Raw genomic sequence first — 15,477 nt, 5'->3', positions numbered from 1 at the left:
TTACAGAACACCTTTAACATTATTATTACAACCTGCTCAGAATGCATCAGACATATCATGAACGTTTGATGATGCTCGACTATAAAAGAAGCGTAGTCCGTTTCTCTTCAAAAAAAAAAAATTAATTGCCACAGTAAGGAACTCTTAAAAGTTTTAAAACTCTGCTTGTGTCTCTCCCATACGGTGGTATAACCTACAGTAGTTTGATCCAAGGTCAAAACCACTTAGAAGACTGTAAAATATTTATGATATATGGAACGTGTTTAATGGCAGCGCTCTCAGCCAGCGACTATATCTCCCTCCTCCTTCTCACGTTTCACTGAGCTGTTGCGGCATCCTCCAGCCGACAGGAGAGCTCTTCCCCGCGGGGGCAAGACCACGCCGTCCTCTGCCTCTCCTGGACTCTCCCACTGGAGGGTGTGCAGCTCAGCAGCCGTCCTTTGGCGAGGGGGAAGGGGGGGTGGATTTTAGAGCGAGTGATTTACAGTGAACATAAAGGAGCAGGTGATCAGAGCAGGACGACAGGACAGTGAGTCTGCGCAAGTGTTTTAAGACAGAAAAAACAGAGAGGCCTGCTTGTGAAAGCTGCATACTCGGGATGTGTGTTATGCCACGCTAAGTGACGGGGCTGCGTGTAGCTCCAGAACATATTTGTGTGTGGCTGCGAGGCTGTGCTGTCAGCCTGTGATTAATCTACCACTGTCTGTCTAATTACCACCCGTGCCCCTCTGTGTTCCTCAGCTCTGCCATAGACGCGCTGACCCACGCCGGAAACTCACTGCTCCCAATGCAAATTAAAGCCCTGTAAATATTTGCTTTTAACTCTTGCCGACACATTGTTTCCAATTTTGCGCTCCGGTGGTCCGCAACCCCAACACCCCCTCCTCCAGTCACATGCACGCGCTTCACACTCATACCGCAGCCACCCACCACGGATGTATGCGCGTGTGTATGTGTGTACATCTCTGTGTTGTCAACAAGTTTGCTGACAGCCTCTACACTCACCTCCTCCTCCAGCCCTCCCACCGTCTCTGCGTCCTCCTATTGTGTCTGTATTGTAGCTAGCAGTCTATCAGCCCATTCTTTTCTACTGTCAGCCCAGTCTAGTCTCTATAATGAGAGAATAGAGTCTGGGCAAGGAGGGAAGACAATGTACAATGTTTAAAGATACAAAGGCTGAATAGAAGCAGTACATTTCAATGTGATTTCTTCAATATGGCAGAAAAGTTTCATGCTTTTGTGAGGCCAAAAAGTTTTATTCTTTACAAAATGATGTTTACAGACATACTTTAAAAAGCTTTTGGATGTTCTCAAGTGTCTACACAGTATCTGGACATATAGACATATAGTGCTGCTGTTGCTGCAGTGGAGTTTCACATGTAAACACACACAATAATAATAATAATAATAATAATAATAATAATAATAATGATAACTTTATTTCTATAGAACCTTTTAAAAACAAGGTTTACAAAGTGCTTTACAGAGCAGAGGGCCCAACAGAGGGCCAGTGAATAGGCTGAACATTTTTCGGTCAGGAGCAAATAAAATCAAAATGATGAAGGAGAATAGGAAGGTCAGTAGAATTATAACAAACTAAATAAAATAAAGTAAAATACAATAAAATGAAGCGATAATAACACAATAACACTGTTACAACAACACTGTGTGTGGAAAGATTTTTTTTGTGAAGAAATACATCCAGTGGCCTTGCAGAACCTGTAACAAGTTGAACCGTAGTGCTCAAAATATAATATATATGTAATCTAGATATTTGAAAAAGAAAACTGGACCGTGTTTAAAGGCGAACTTCACCAATTTTGCACATCAAAGTCTGTTTAAAAGTCATACCTCTGTATATGTGAAAAAAGACTTAAAAGGAGCTGTGCAAAATCTAATAAACTGCCTCGAGTGATGTCACTTGAGTCAGCTGAAAACAGTATGGGGGTTTGTGTTAGAAAGAAGGGAATCTACCAGGCCCCTGTAGCCGGTCTCTCGATAGCAACTCCAAGCTTCTTCTAGCATAACCTTCCAGAATGTCAGACCAAACAGTCAGTGGTTGAGTTGCATTGTGGGTAATGTTGGTGCCAAGTTTTGAAGACTTTGCATTAAGTCCTTCATCCTTCTTTGCCTAAAAGAGGACTGCAGAATCTAAACATCCATACTTTCAGCATCACTGACGCTGCCTTCAGTTGGACTACACCAATGCAATAATGGTGGTTGTAGAGAGGGCAACACATTAATCAGCCAGCAAATTAGTCGGAAAGTACACTTCAGTTGCTCTGGTTGCTTGCAATTTTTAATAGTAAATCAGAGATGGTAGCGTGCATTCTGTAATGCTGCTTGAAACGGATAATTTGACGTGGAAACTATATGATGTGTAATAGAGTGATGATGAGCTGCCTCAGATGCCTCAGAGGGGTCATGATAGATGATATTCTAACCCTACGGCAGAAAACAGAAAGCGTGGTGTTTAACTCGAGGCCTTTTCCATGATTTTATCCAACGTCAGATCACCGCCGCGACCTGGAAGTGTTTTTTTTTTTGCTGCTACATTTTCCAGAAGAGCGAAATATTAGTTGATTGCTCTTAAATTTCTCCATCTGCTTAACATATCTCCCCCCTTCAGCTATATCTGTTGAACTCTGGCCCCGACTCTGATTCCTTCTTTCCTGCACACAGAGCGAGAGAAGCGGGGATGAAAAATAATGAAAATAAGGGATTGACAGGAGCCCGAGTGAGCGGTGACCTGCCCGCCGGCTCTTTTTCTATTCAGAGCCCACACAGAGGATGTCAGCAGGACAGCAAACATACAAACACAAACACACACTTACATCCACCCCATCCACTGCCATTAATGTGGCATCTGCAGAGATGAAACGGCCCTATTCTGTTCAACCACTTACCATCCACTCTACCATGCCCTCAAAATTACTTTGCGATCAACACATCAGAACTGCTGTCACACAGATAAAAGCGCACACATGGCAGACATATAGAGACAGTCCCCAGACGGCATCACATTTTTGGATAATGTATATAGATGCAGATGAATATGTGCAAATATAAACATTGGGCCACATTGACTTTCAAATGTCCAATTTTCATGTCTTAGCCTTGATGTATTAATTAGCAAATGTGAAAACAAATGAGCTGCGCTGATTCAAATACTGTCAGCCTTTGAAAGCCTTGAGATGATAATGAGCATAATGTATTTGTGTGTGTGGGCGCATGTGTGTGCTCATGCTCAGCCGCACACGGACATATTCAACGTGCCGCGTATGTTCGCGGAGATCCACTTTATTCACGCGACGGCTTTGATTCGTCTTCATCTGTCGACCTCCACCATCCTGCAGCCTCACGCGCTGAATTCCAGCTATTAGCCCGCTCCGGCAGCCTGGCAAAGTCAGGTTATTATCTGTCGTTAAGTTGAACCCAGTCTACCGACAGACTGACTGGCAAAACAACACAGAGGGAGAGATGGCAAGCAATTACAGGAGAGGTCTGAGCGGGTGATTCTGCGACTGTATAGCAGGAGAATTGGGTGGAATTGGTTTTAGCGGGATTTAGATTGTAGTTGGTAAGCTATGTGGCAGAATGGTGATGGATTCGATTCTGAGGCTGTGATCTCCAGGCTGATTTTGTCCACTGGAAGAGAACTGGGAAAACTTTTTTGCAAAGGAGACACATTGAACTTTTGGAAGCAGATGAACAGCCATGTGAACAGAACCTGAGTGGATCACTAACAGCTCGGACCAAGTCATAATTATTGCAAGTCTGTCCAGTCGCACCACTTTTTGGATGGAGGTCTGATTATCCTCTGGTCTATTTCGTGCTCGAAACCCCATTTTCTGCAGACCTTGTTTTCGTATGGCTTCTGTCATTAGGCAACATTTCATTTTTGAGGCACTTGTCTTCTTTTGTTGCACACAAGAAAAAGGTTTTGCTCTGTTTAATATCTGAACTGGAACTCATGAATCTTTTAAAATCACCAGCTTTGTAAAGTCAAGCAGAAGAGCTAAATATATAACACACAGGAGTGTAGTGGAATATGAAAAAGCCTCAAACAGCGTTTCGCAAATCACCGTTTTTGATGCACGCGACTCAATTACGCTCTCATCCTTCGGAAACATAAAGGAATAATGCTTCTTTCCTCCCAAACCAAGTGAAATTTCCATCCCGCTCCCTGATCACAACTCAGTCACCATGAGCAGGGACGTGACCTTCCTATGGAAGATTAACGGCGGGTTAATTGGACGAAGCCTCTCATAAAAGCGCCACCGAAACGCCCCTCGCAGCAATTAAAGATAACAAAGTGGGCTTGCTGTTAAAAACATGAAATCATAAGCACCTTGTGTAATTTTTTGGTCTTCATATGAGCAGTAAGCAGCTCTCTCTCCCTCATGGCAACAACATCAAAGTCTGGTGTCAGTTTTGAAGTAGAGATCGGCAGAATAAAGGACGAGTAATAATTTGTGGAATATGATCTGTGGCGAGACTTGTCATAATTAATGAGGGAGAAAATTGTACACACATATACAAGAGCGAGACACAATAATAACACCAAGTTACAAAGTATATTGCGGTCTAATTACCCCGTGCAGCACATTGTAAAGCCTGTCTTTTTGGGGGATGTCAATGAGATGTTTCAAGTCACAGTTTGTGGTCCAGTATTGGATTTTATTCTTGTTATTGAAGTCAATTTATACATAATATAGAACTCAGAAGTGTCACAAACAGCTTCGCGACATGGCAGAGGCTCCTCAGAGCGCTTCCTGATCAATGCCACTTTAAGGAAAAATCACTTTCTTTGTCTTGCATTTCCATCAAGAGGTGATGTCCCTCTAATGGGCTGCTCGACCTGTTTGTCCTGCAGAGGGCTCACGTCTTCCAAAATATATGTACCCCTGCATAATTACCTCACTGCAGTGAGTTTCTCTGCTCCAACAAAGGCCAGTTGAATGAATATTGCATTGAGCCGTGTGTTTAGTGCTCCTTTACTTTGTCCAATATTTTGGGAAATATGCTTATTGGCTCGCTTGCTTAGAGTTAGATGAGAAGATTGATCTGCAGTTCCCCTCAGATTTATGGTGCCGCATAGCATCTTTTACTCATTATTTAGCTTTTACGGCCCTGCTATCATCGTTCACTCTCAGTGCTCTCAGAGCGGACAGCTGTTTTTAGTGAAGAAGCTTTGATTAATGACCAAACTGCAGACAAAGTTAGCGACAAGCTAATGAGTGTAGTGGAGCATTTAGCAGCTAAAGAGCCACATATTTCCCTCAGGAGTTGGTGGACACCAAAAACAGAGCTAAATAGAGTTAATACTGAACTACATCACCTGGAGATAATGTCATTGCAGATTGTTCTGCTTGTTTCATATTCATTCATAGATTGGGGTCCCAGACTTCCCTTTAATGCACTGTTTTCTGTGATTTGCTGTGTTGTGAGCAAAAATCTGACTTGGGTTGTTTTCCCCGCTCCTGAATTGTGCATTACTTTGTAAACATGCATTATCTTGCCGAGCTTGCAAGCTCGGGAGACACTAAGCTGCCTTATTTTCCCTTTAAGAACAGTCTTTTTAGTGTAGATGCTGGAGAAATGGTGTGTGATGTTGTACTCTTCACCAGACTGGTGACAGATCCGTCATTCTGCTTTTCTCTCCACCTTGGTGAGAAGTATTTAGCTGTCCATTCTGTGTTATATGCTCAGCATTCACTGTCGACTTTCCCCTTTTCACAGCGCTCTTTTATTTTTTTGCAGCAGAAGGGATATCGACTGCTCTGAGCAATGGCGACATTGTTATAGTCTAGCTGAGATCCTAATAATAAGAACATTACTGCACCATCTATTTGAATTTGTTAACAGGCAGGAGACGTTTCAGGTCAACAAATTAAGCAACAAAATTGTGTAACTTGCAGATTTGTGGGTCAGATTAAAGCGTTTGACAGGCTGGCTCTCGCCCACAGCCTGTGGCCCTAGTTTAACCGTGCATTCTCATAATGATGAATGGCACAGCGGTGTAGGGGAGCCAGAGGTTGCAGGTTTGAGTCCTATGACTGTAAACGGTGCCAGAGCCTTGAGGCGAGCTGCCGAACACCTCGCTAGTTTGCATACTGCACCTTGCTGTGGAAATAAATGTCTGCTAAAGGCCTGGTTTGTACCCAACTGAATAATGTTTAGTCATGGAAACCATTAGAACAACTTTTTTGTGTTCATATCCGCGGTGATACAAAGCAGCAAAGCCCTGCACAGCCTGCGGTAAACAGGCTGGTCAAGAATTGGAAAATACAGTTTTTTGCATTGCATGGTCCTCCAGAGGTTTTTTCAGCAGTGCACATTAAGATGAGAAATACCGGGTGAGTGCGAGCGGGAGATGAAGGCGAGGTGTGGAGAAAGATGAGGTTTGTGCTGATGGCCTGCCACTGAACGACCTGTGTGGTCCCCCTCCCTCTCTTCACCTTGCAGGATTGAGGAAAAACGTACTCCAGATGACATGAATCATGGATGAGTGTGCGTCGGTGTGTGTGAGAAAGTGGCGTTCATGCTCCATGATACAGTATTTCTGGAACTCCTGCTCCTTTTAATCTGTGTGATAGCGTGTGTTACCTGCATCCCAAATACCACACGTGCACTGCCATGGATGTCTCCTGTGTGGCTCTGTTGCCATGCTCCGCTCTCTTCCCACCAGTCCCCCCCTTCGTTTCTCCCTCTCTGCTTCATCAATCACTTAAGCTTTCCCACTGCTCTCAGCAAAGCTGGACCTATTAAGCCCTCTAATTGAGCCAATTAGCAATTAAACACTCAGATGCACCCCGAAATTCTGGAGGACTTGTGGAATTCTGGCTTGTGTGCGCCCCTGCTGTCCTCCGCACCTGCCCCAGCTTCAGGTGGAAGTTTATGGCAAGACATGTCCGGTTGGCCCCCTCCCTGGGCCTTTGGGTGTGGCTCTATTAGAGGTTCCAGGGGCAGTGAAGCGGCGGCTCATGTCGCGTCTGCTGAGGACTCTGAAGGGTTTTCATTCACACCAGGATCTGTTTCCTCTTCATCTGCATCCTCACGTCTCATCTCTCTTTTGTCGTCACAATCCCTGCTGCCTTTTTCCCACTCTCTCTTCAATCCCCCGCCTCTCTATCTCCAAATCTCCCAGTCTCTTTTATGTGTTTTGGAGGATGAAAGTTCAATGGTAGATGGTGGTGTGCGTGTGTGTGTGTGTGTGGGGGGGGGGGGGGGGGTTTGATGGGTGGGTGGAGGGCTCGTCCCTGCGTGCAGTGCAAAGCAGACTGGCCTCTAGACTCTCCATGGTTTAATTAGAGCACACATCATGCTGCCTGCTTCTCCGTGAGAGGATACGCTCCCAGATGCACACATGGGTGCGTGGGCAGAACAACAAAGTCCACACTGAGAGGAACAAAGGCAGACACCAATATATTTAGGCCGAACGCACCGTACCCAAAGAAGACAATAAGCTATTACAGCCGCCACGGACTTGCTCGCAATTACCGCTCTCTGGAAGAACACAAATCGGGCCTTTTCACTCCATGCAAGTTGGAGCGCTCCCCTCCAAAATTGTGTTGTACACAAGAAACATTATTATTACATGAATGAGCCTCGTTATTTGTGTGTCTTACATCAGTTTTGAGCGCGTCTGCTCGCCTGCTCGTCAGCCTATATACTCTAATTATTTGCCGTTTTGCCTCAGGACACTTAACTCCCATACTTTCAAATTCAAATAGCTTTGTCGGCAGTGGGAGAGGGGGAGAAAAAGACAACAAAAGCACAGAGGCGCTTCAGTGGGCGCAGGCGATGCAGTATTATGGTTAATGATGACTTTAAATGGGACAATTATGGTGTGGTGATAAAGCAAGAGAGAGCGTGAAAGAGGGAAAGGTAATGGTGAATTTTAAAAATCAGATAAGACTGAAATAGAGCGCACGTGTGTGTATGTGTGAACATAAACTCTTTTTTTCCTGTACAGTCTTCATCACCGCTATGTGTGCATCCCCGCCCATTACATAACACCACCCAACAATGTTATGACTGTATAATCTCCATGCCTCATGCATTTCTGACTGGGTCTGTTACATGAGGATTTGCACATTTGCGCAGTAGATTACATGAATGAGTGTACAGTGTGTGGGCACTCATTCATGTGTGGGTCATTTAAGGCTTACTGCGACCATGTGTGTGCCATTGTGCTCTGCGTGGAGCCCGCAAGTGTCCCGGGCTGTTATAAGCTGCTTACAGGCGCACATTACTGACCTTTGGCCTGACTGGGCAGTGAAAGGCTCGCCCTGATCTGTGGCCTCGACTCTTGAGCTGCGCGGTTTACTGTACTTTCATCTCCAGACCCGGAGCTGAAGCCTTTAAGAAACGAATAACCATAAATATTGAGGCATATAATAGCAGTGTTGCCACAGGAAGACTTCATGTGGTGGCGTGACTGCATCAGCTGCAGTACATTAGCTCGCTACAGAGATGTGAGTGTGTTAGGAGTAAGCAGGTTAAACACAGTTCACCAGGAGGGATTTGGTGCAGGTCAGACCAGGACGCTGTGAACAAGCCCAATTTAGAGTTTTCATCCATAATAGAGGGGGAGAGTCATGCAGAAATGTGCACTTAACATGGAGTGTACATTAGATTTCTGCAGGTCAGATAATGTACAAGACCAGAGCAAGTCACAAGGCTCCTCTGCGAGCTGGAGAAGTGCGTTTTCTTCAGGTTGTGATGTAATCAAGTGAAGCGAAACACGGCGATCACCACATGATTATTGACTTGATCTCAACAATACTGCCTGCCGAGGTTCGTTTCATTTCCACAGCTTTCATTACAAGAAATGTTTTTCTCTTGGCAACAGGTGAAGGGAAAGTGTTGCACTGACAGCATTTAAGGGAATATATTTCTGTTTGAGATAAGCTCTAATCTCTCTCATCTTTCTCTCTCCCCCTCATCCCCCTTTGCCTCCTTCTCTCTCGCTCTGTTTTTTTCTCAATGTGTCACTGTCCTTTAAATATGTTCCTTCCTCTCTCTCTGCAGGATTCAGTGGCTGCTCGAGTCAAATGATCTGGATTACAGAAGATCAGTAGGGATGGAACGTAACAGAAGCATGGCCGGGGAAGTGTTTCGGATCGCCCTTGCTCAGAATCAGCACTGAACTGGCACCCACACCGAGGTCCAACCTCCTCCTCCAGCACCCCAAGGACCCTTCTTTACCCCGACAGCTGCTTTGCCCTCCATCTCACCTACATTCAAGGCTCTTGGTCTGGAAAAATCCTCCAAAAAAGCCCCTTATATTCTTTCTTGGTCTGCCTGCTTTTGTTTTTTAATCTTCCTCTTATGCTTTACCTTCCAGACGGTTATAATCCACATTTGCTCCTAAAAAGACTCCAAAAAACAGACTAGAAGTATGTGGCTGAACAGTATGAATCCTGTCATGTACCCCCTTCCACTTCCTCTAAGTAAGCAAAGTCGGCGGGGTTTGTTGTCCAGGACACGCCCCCTTAGTCTCATGACAGACTGGTGCCTGATGGGTGTGCTAGGCCTCATCCTGCTCCTCAGCCTGGCCTCTAGCCAGAAAATAGACCCTTCCAAACACCCCATAGTCACCACTAACTACGGCAAGCTCAGAGGCATCAAGAAGGACTTGAACAATGAGATCCTGGGCCCTGTAGAGCAGTACCTGGGTGTCCCCTACGCCACAGCACCCATCGGCGACCGACGCTTCCAGCCGCCCGAAGCCCCGGGATCCTGGCAGGAGATCCGCAACGCCACCCAGTTTGCCCCCGTTTGCCCTCAGAATGTCCACGGCGTGCTCCCGGAGATTATGCTGCCCGTGTGGTTCACAGACAACCTGGACGTGGCGGCGGGTTACATCCAGAACCAGAGCGAGGACTGCCTCTACCTCAATATCTACGTGCCCACGGAGGATGGTGAGTGGACAGTACTAAGTGAAGGGTTGATGGAGGCTGGGAAACGAGGGATTTAGTGGGTAACATGGAGAACAATGAATAGATAATTGACTGTTCGCTAAGCCCCGACCCCTTCGTGACTTTTTCTATGCCTGTCAAGCTTTCCTTACTCGTATAGTACATACAGTAGGCAGTTTCCAAAGAAAATGGGGCCAGATTTACAACACCAACTTCTTTTTTTGGGCCCTTCATTTAAAATAGGTAGAAAAAGCAGTGAAAACTTGCAGATTTTCCCTGACATTCTTGAGTAAAGGGGTCTTAAATATTCTCTTGGTGGCTACACAGGAAAAGATTTTATGAGGAAGACAAACCAGTGAAGCTCACACTATCTCAGATAGTCTTGTTTGGCTCGAGTTTGGAGTGTCAACGTCCCCACATCCAATGTAGAGGAGCACAGAGCAGCTAATGTTAGCCGACACAGCTATAGCAGCATCCATGCATGCCTGGCCAGCTCTCACGCAGTGGGGGAACACAACTGCTCCTTTATATACAGAGTATCCCAGCATGTGGAGCAAAGCTTGACAGGCCTTTTGTGCCTCGTTACGGTTTCCAAGCAATGACTGGACAGTCGCTGTTCAGGGGAGGGTTTTAGCAAACGGTCAATAAGGACCACTTATACGGGGCCTAAGGAAGTTAGTTAAAATGTTAGTTTAAATGTCTGGAAAATTCTTATGACTATTTTCTTTTGTAGGTTCATGCACATCTTTAAACACCATAAATATTGCATATGCTTCTTTGGAGAAATATGGGCTTTGCATGAGGAAGGGGGGGGGGGGTTATATGAAAAAGAAACAGTCTGTGGAGTATTCAATGGAGGGTTAAAGAATTTTTACCCGTCCCTGTTTCTACAGTAAAGCCGTTTTCTGTTGCTTTATGGGAAAAGGATTAGGTGACATTTGACTTTTCTCACTTTTTTCCATCAAGAACCCTCTTCTCTCAACTCAGATCTTACTGCGGACGTTTTTGTCTGCACGGGCACTATTAGGTGTGTCAGCATTAAATGAGAAATATTTCCATTTTGTCGGCAGGTGTGATACGGAGAATAAAAACTTCCATCGCCCCCCCTCTCTCCTTGCCAAGGGTTTTGCAAGACGTGCTTCACATCTGTCTCTTCATTTCTCCACCTCTAATATAAGCTGCACAAAGCCAGCACCTATCACAGAGCGAGGGCTGTAAGCGTTATGTTGGCGGGGCCCTCACGCAGAAAGTGTTTTTTAACATGGTTCGATCGCAAACAACTGGAGGTCATCAGAAAGCAGCTTTCAAGCTGAATCGAACCAACAGTTTGTGTAACTGTATTTTTATATAAACACGTACACATGGATGGAAGTCTCATCATAGATCAGGATAGAACACCTCCTCATGTGCTTCGACACTGTCAGTATCAGTGTGTGTGTGCCTTTATGTTCGTATTCATTTATGTGTATTCTACTGTATATATGTGTGTCAGTAGCGAAGAGGCACTTTTTCTTCACTCTAACACATTTCAGTCTTCCTTTCAGCACTTGACTGGACTTGTTTTTTTGTTTTTTTTAGCCCTTCACAGCTCAACACTTCCTTCCGCCTCTCGACTCTAACACTGCAGCCTCAGCCATCACCAGCCCGTCATTGCCACTTATAGGTCCTCGGGCACATATAGAACGCTGTACATCAGGTCTTGAGTCATTTCGCACTGCCACATGGCTTGTTTTTCCTTTCTCTTCCTGTTTTCTGAGATGTATGACCTGGTGGAAATGCAATAACACGGGGAGATATACACACAGTTGCACCCACACGCTTATACACTGTCCCACTGGTGCACTTTGTGGAAATGTCACACAGTTGTAAAATAACTTCCAATAATGACCTTCCTTTATCAATGTGAAATCATCTCATTAGCAGAATACTGTATCAGGCAGTGTGTGGACATTTGTTTATTGAATTAAGAATATAATACAGACATTGCACATATGTATAAGCAGGATAAATATTTCTTGGTTCATCCCTCATCATCATTACTGGTATATTTATGGTGGTTAATTCAGGGTCTTTGTTCCTCCATTGCTGCTGCTTCTTCTCCCACATTGGTTTGAAGTAATTTTTTACATGTGCTGCTGGGGAGGGAGGAGAGGAGGTGAAGAGAGGAGAGGAAACAAGGAAAGCAGAAGATAAGAGAAGGAGAACAAGGAGAGGAAAGAATAGAGAACGCAAGAGCAGGAGGGGAAAGCAGTTATAGGAGAGGAGAAATGGAGATTGAAGGAAAAAGGGAGAGGAATGAGGAAGCAAAATGAGGAGAGGATAGAGAAGGAAACAAAAGAGAGGAGAGGAAACTAGAAGAGGAGGCAAAATGAAGAGAGGAGAGGAAACAAGAAAAGCAGAAGAGAAGGAGATGGGAGGAAACAAGGAGAGGAAACAAGAGGAGATGAAGCAAGGGGGAAAAGGAAGCAGAGGAGAGGGGAAGAAGAAATTAAAACAAAAAAGGAGAGGAGCAAGGAAGCAAGATGAGGAATCAAGGAATAAAATATGGAAGGAAATGAGGAAAGGGGAGGAGAGGAATCAAGGAGAGGAGAGGAGGTGAAGAGAGGAGAGGAAGTAAGGGGAGGGGGAAAAGGAAGCAGAGGAGAGGAGAAAAGGAGATTGAAGGAAACAGGGAGAGGAGCGGGGAAGCAAGATGAGGAAACAAGGAAAAAATGTGGAAGGAAATGAGAGGAGAGGACTCAATGAAAGGGTAGAGGGGGAAACAAATGAGAGGAGAGGAAACTAGGTTAAGAGAGGAGAGTGGAGGATGACAAGAGAGGAGAGGAGAGGAGAGGAGAGGAGAGGAGAGGAGAGGAGAGGAGAGGAGAGGAGAGGAGAGGAGAGAAGAGGAGAGGAGAGGAGACAAGAGGAGTGGGAAGTGGAGAAAGCTTTTGGGCAGCAAATCAAAAATCACAACTTTCTGTCCATGGGGACTGTCAGCTCAGCTCACTGTCACACAGCACAACACGAAGCTGAATATGCTCATTCGCTCCCATCTCCTCTCGCCTTGTCATTGATTCTGTGACTTCTATTCTTCTTACTTCTCAAACTTGAACGCTGCAGCACTCAGAGTCTCTTGAGGCCTTTTTTAGGGCACCCTTAAGACAGAATCCTTAAAAACCTCCTCTAATTTTAAGTGGATTAAGCCTCCAGAATTACTTCTTAATGCTGCCATCAGTGCAAATGGAGGAAAGTGGGACACTCTGACATGGATGTGTGTGTTTGTTCATAAACAAATACGCTAACATTTGGTGGTTACTCATGGCTTCTTAATTAATACTTAAGTGCTTAGTAAATTGCTAAGCTAGCCATGTGTTGTCTTTTTTTCATTAGTTCGGTGGCACTCAAGAATAAATATGTTTCAGAATTTGTAATTCTTTCAGAGCAAACCAAGAAAGGAAACTATAATCACCTTATAATAGATGATACAAAATGACACTTGTTACTATGCGATTAGCAGAAGCTTAATCTAATATGTAAATGAGGAATTTAGTGCTTTTAGACTTTTATTCTGTTCATTATATGAATGTTTTACTGCCTGGAATACTATTTCTCAGTTCTTTCTTCATCAGTCAAGTTTAACATTGTTCTCAACACACTTAGTGAATCAATGACTCATTGGAAAATACACAGAACTCGTTGTGACCCTTTCATCTAACAAGAACTTTTTTATGTTAACGCCTAAATTCATGGTTCATTGGTGCCCCGCTACAATGTAAAGTGCTCACCATGAACCCAGCCTGTGCTGGTACGGTGTGTCAGGCCTTAGGACCCAGGGGAACTGGTTGCTCCCACACCAAATGAAGGAAGGGAGGGGCTCCGCTGGTTCCCCTGGAAATGACATCCCATAAATCATAGCGAGAGGTTTTCATCTGGCTCCTGCAGAGTCACGGTGGATCGATGGATCAGGGGAAGGGAGGGAAGGACCGGCCGGCTGCTTCTGCTGCTGCCTCAGCCACATGCACAGAGCAGGACTTAAGGTGGTAGATGGACTCGCTTTAAATGTTTACCAACAATCATATGTCTGAACTTTGTGCACTTAGACAGAGGCCGTAGAAGTGATGGAGAAAGCATCACTTCTACGCCTATGTAGCATCAGTCATGCCGCGTGCTCAGCAGCGGTGTAGCGTCTTCACTGCCTGCGTAACGTCCTTGAGCTTCATCTCTTTATATTCACACGTGACCTTTTCCCATTTGTGCATGTAAATGCTTGATTTAAAAGCCCCTCAGCCAGGCAATTTATTACTTTATTTATTACGTCAGTAGACCCAGCAGACTGATATCAGTATCAGTGTGTGTGTGGCTTTATGTCTGTATTCAGCCGTCTCTATGTCTATCTATATGTGCACATTGGTATGTATGTCAGTGTAGTGATGCACTACATCGCTGATTTCCGCCCTGAAAATCTTCTTCACTCTGACACTTCATTTTCAGCGCCTCCGTCACTTGGCTGGGCTGTTTTTTAGCCCCTCACAGCTTGACACCTCTCCTCACGCCTCTCCACTCCAGCACTGCGGCCTCAGCCCTCCACAGGCCGCCTTTGCCACAGGCGTTTGAACGACCAAAGAGACGCTTCATCCCATTCTTTCAGAGATTATCTCTGAGAGTATTACCTTTTCTATTTTTTGCCATTTGCTATTTTCAATCATGGGAAAGCAAACTTGGATTGAACCATTTCCTGAAGGGAATTTTTATATTGGGATGTCATTTTTTTTTTCCTTCAAACCACTTCCCACCCATACATGTAACACTTCCTGGTTTGCTCAGCCCTGCTACCCTCCAGTTACCCTTTAACCAACCAACACATGGTATCATATGCATGTCACACGGCCAAAATGGGCCCAAAACGCACAGATAGGAGTCTGACATGAGTTGCTTATTAAATGCTGACATCCTGCTTGTGGCTGCTCAATCCTTAATTATTTAGGAGGAAGGAATTATTGATCTTAAAATGCTGTCTGCATCAGACAAGCATGGATCTTGAACAAACTGAGACAGACTCCACCATGCTTGGCAGAACTTTATTGGTGGTAGGCTGGGGTTTAACCCTGATAAGCCTTCACAAATTGCCTTTTAAGCTGCTAGTTCTATTCAATTAGTCCTGTTTGAGGAGGGCATACATCAGGTTTGCCAGATATTCCTCCGGGATTTGAACTGCTAACCTCAGCGTTGTCATGCTTCTTGGGATGAGCTGCAGGGTGCGAGCTGGGGGCCTTATAAATTATTCCATCCAGTACTTCATCTATCTCCATGTATCAAGCTCAAACTCCCACATCTTCCCATTCTGCAATATTTCAATTTTCTGAGGAGATTCGTTGGGAGCGGTTCGATACTAATGCGATTTTGCACATGGCGGCCGATGGCTGCAACATCGCCATCGCCAAAGAGCCAGAGACGAATAAATAAATGAAAGAGATAAAACAAAACAGATAAATAATGGAAAGAGAGAGAGGTGCCAGCGTGCAGCAGTGGAAAGATGACATAGTGTATTGCTTCTGATGCCAGAAAAATC

The 15,477-nt window shown here is 44.8% G+C and overlaps 1 protein-coding gene across 2 annotated transcripts in view; it reads left to right on the top strand.

Annotated features, from left to right (window-relative positions):
* nlgn2a (neuroligin 2a) overlaps window positions 1–15,477 on the top strand; it is a 159,895-nt gene that overhangs the window by 49,286 nt on the left and 95,132 nt on the right. For both annotated transcript variants that reach the window (XM_070992949.1, XM_070992948.1), the window contains exon 2: window positions 9,037–9,929. In XM_070992949.1, the coding sequence (XP_070849050.1) occupies window positions 9,407–9,929 (523 nt within the window). In that variant the 5' untranslated portion in view covers window positions 9,037–9,406. The remainder of the gene's footprint in view (window positions 1–9,036; window positions 9,930–15,477) is intronic.

The sequence above is a fragment of the Chaetodon trifascialis genome, chromosome 23 (genome assembly GCF_039877785.1).
Source record: "Chaetodon trifascialis isolate fChaTrf1 chromosome 23, fChaTrf1.hap1, whole genome shotgun sequence".
NCBI classification, from domain to species: domain Eukaryota; kingdom Metazoa; phylum Chordata; class Actinopteri; order Chaetodontiformes; family Chaetodontidae; genus Chaetodon; species Chaetodon trifascialis.
Note: the sequence above shows the minus strand (reverse complement) of the source record. Positions and strands in the feature narration are given on the sequence as shown.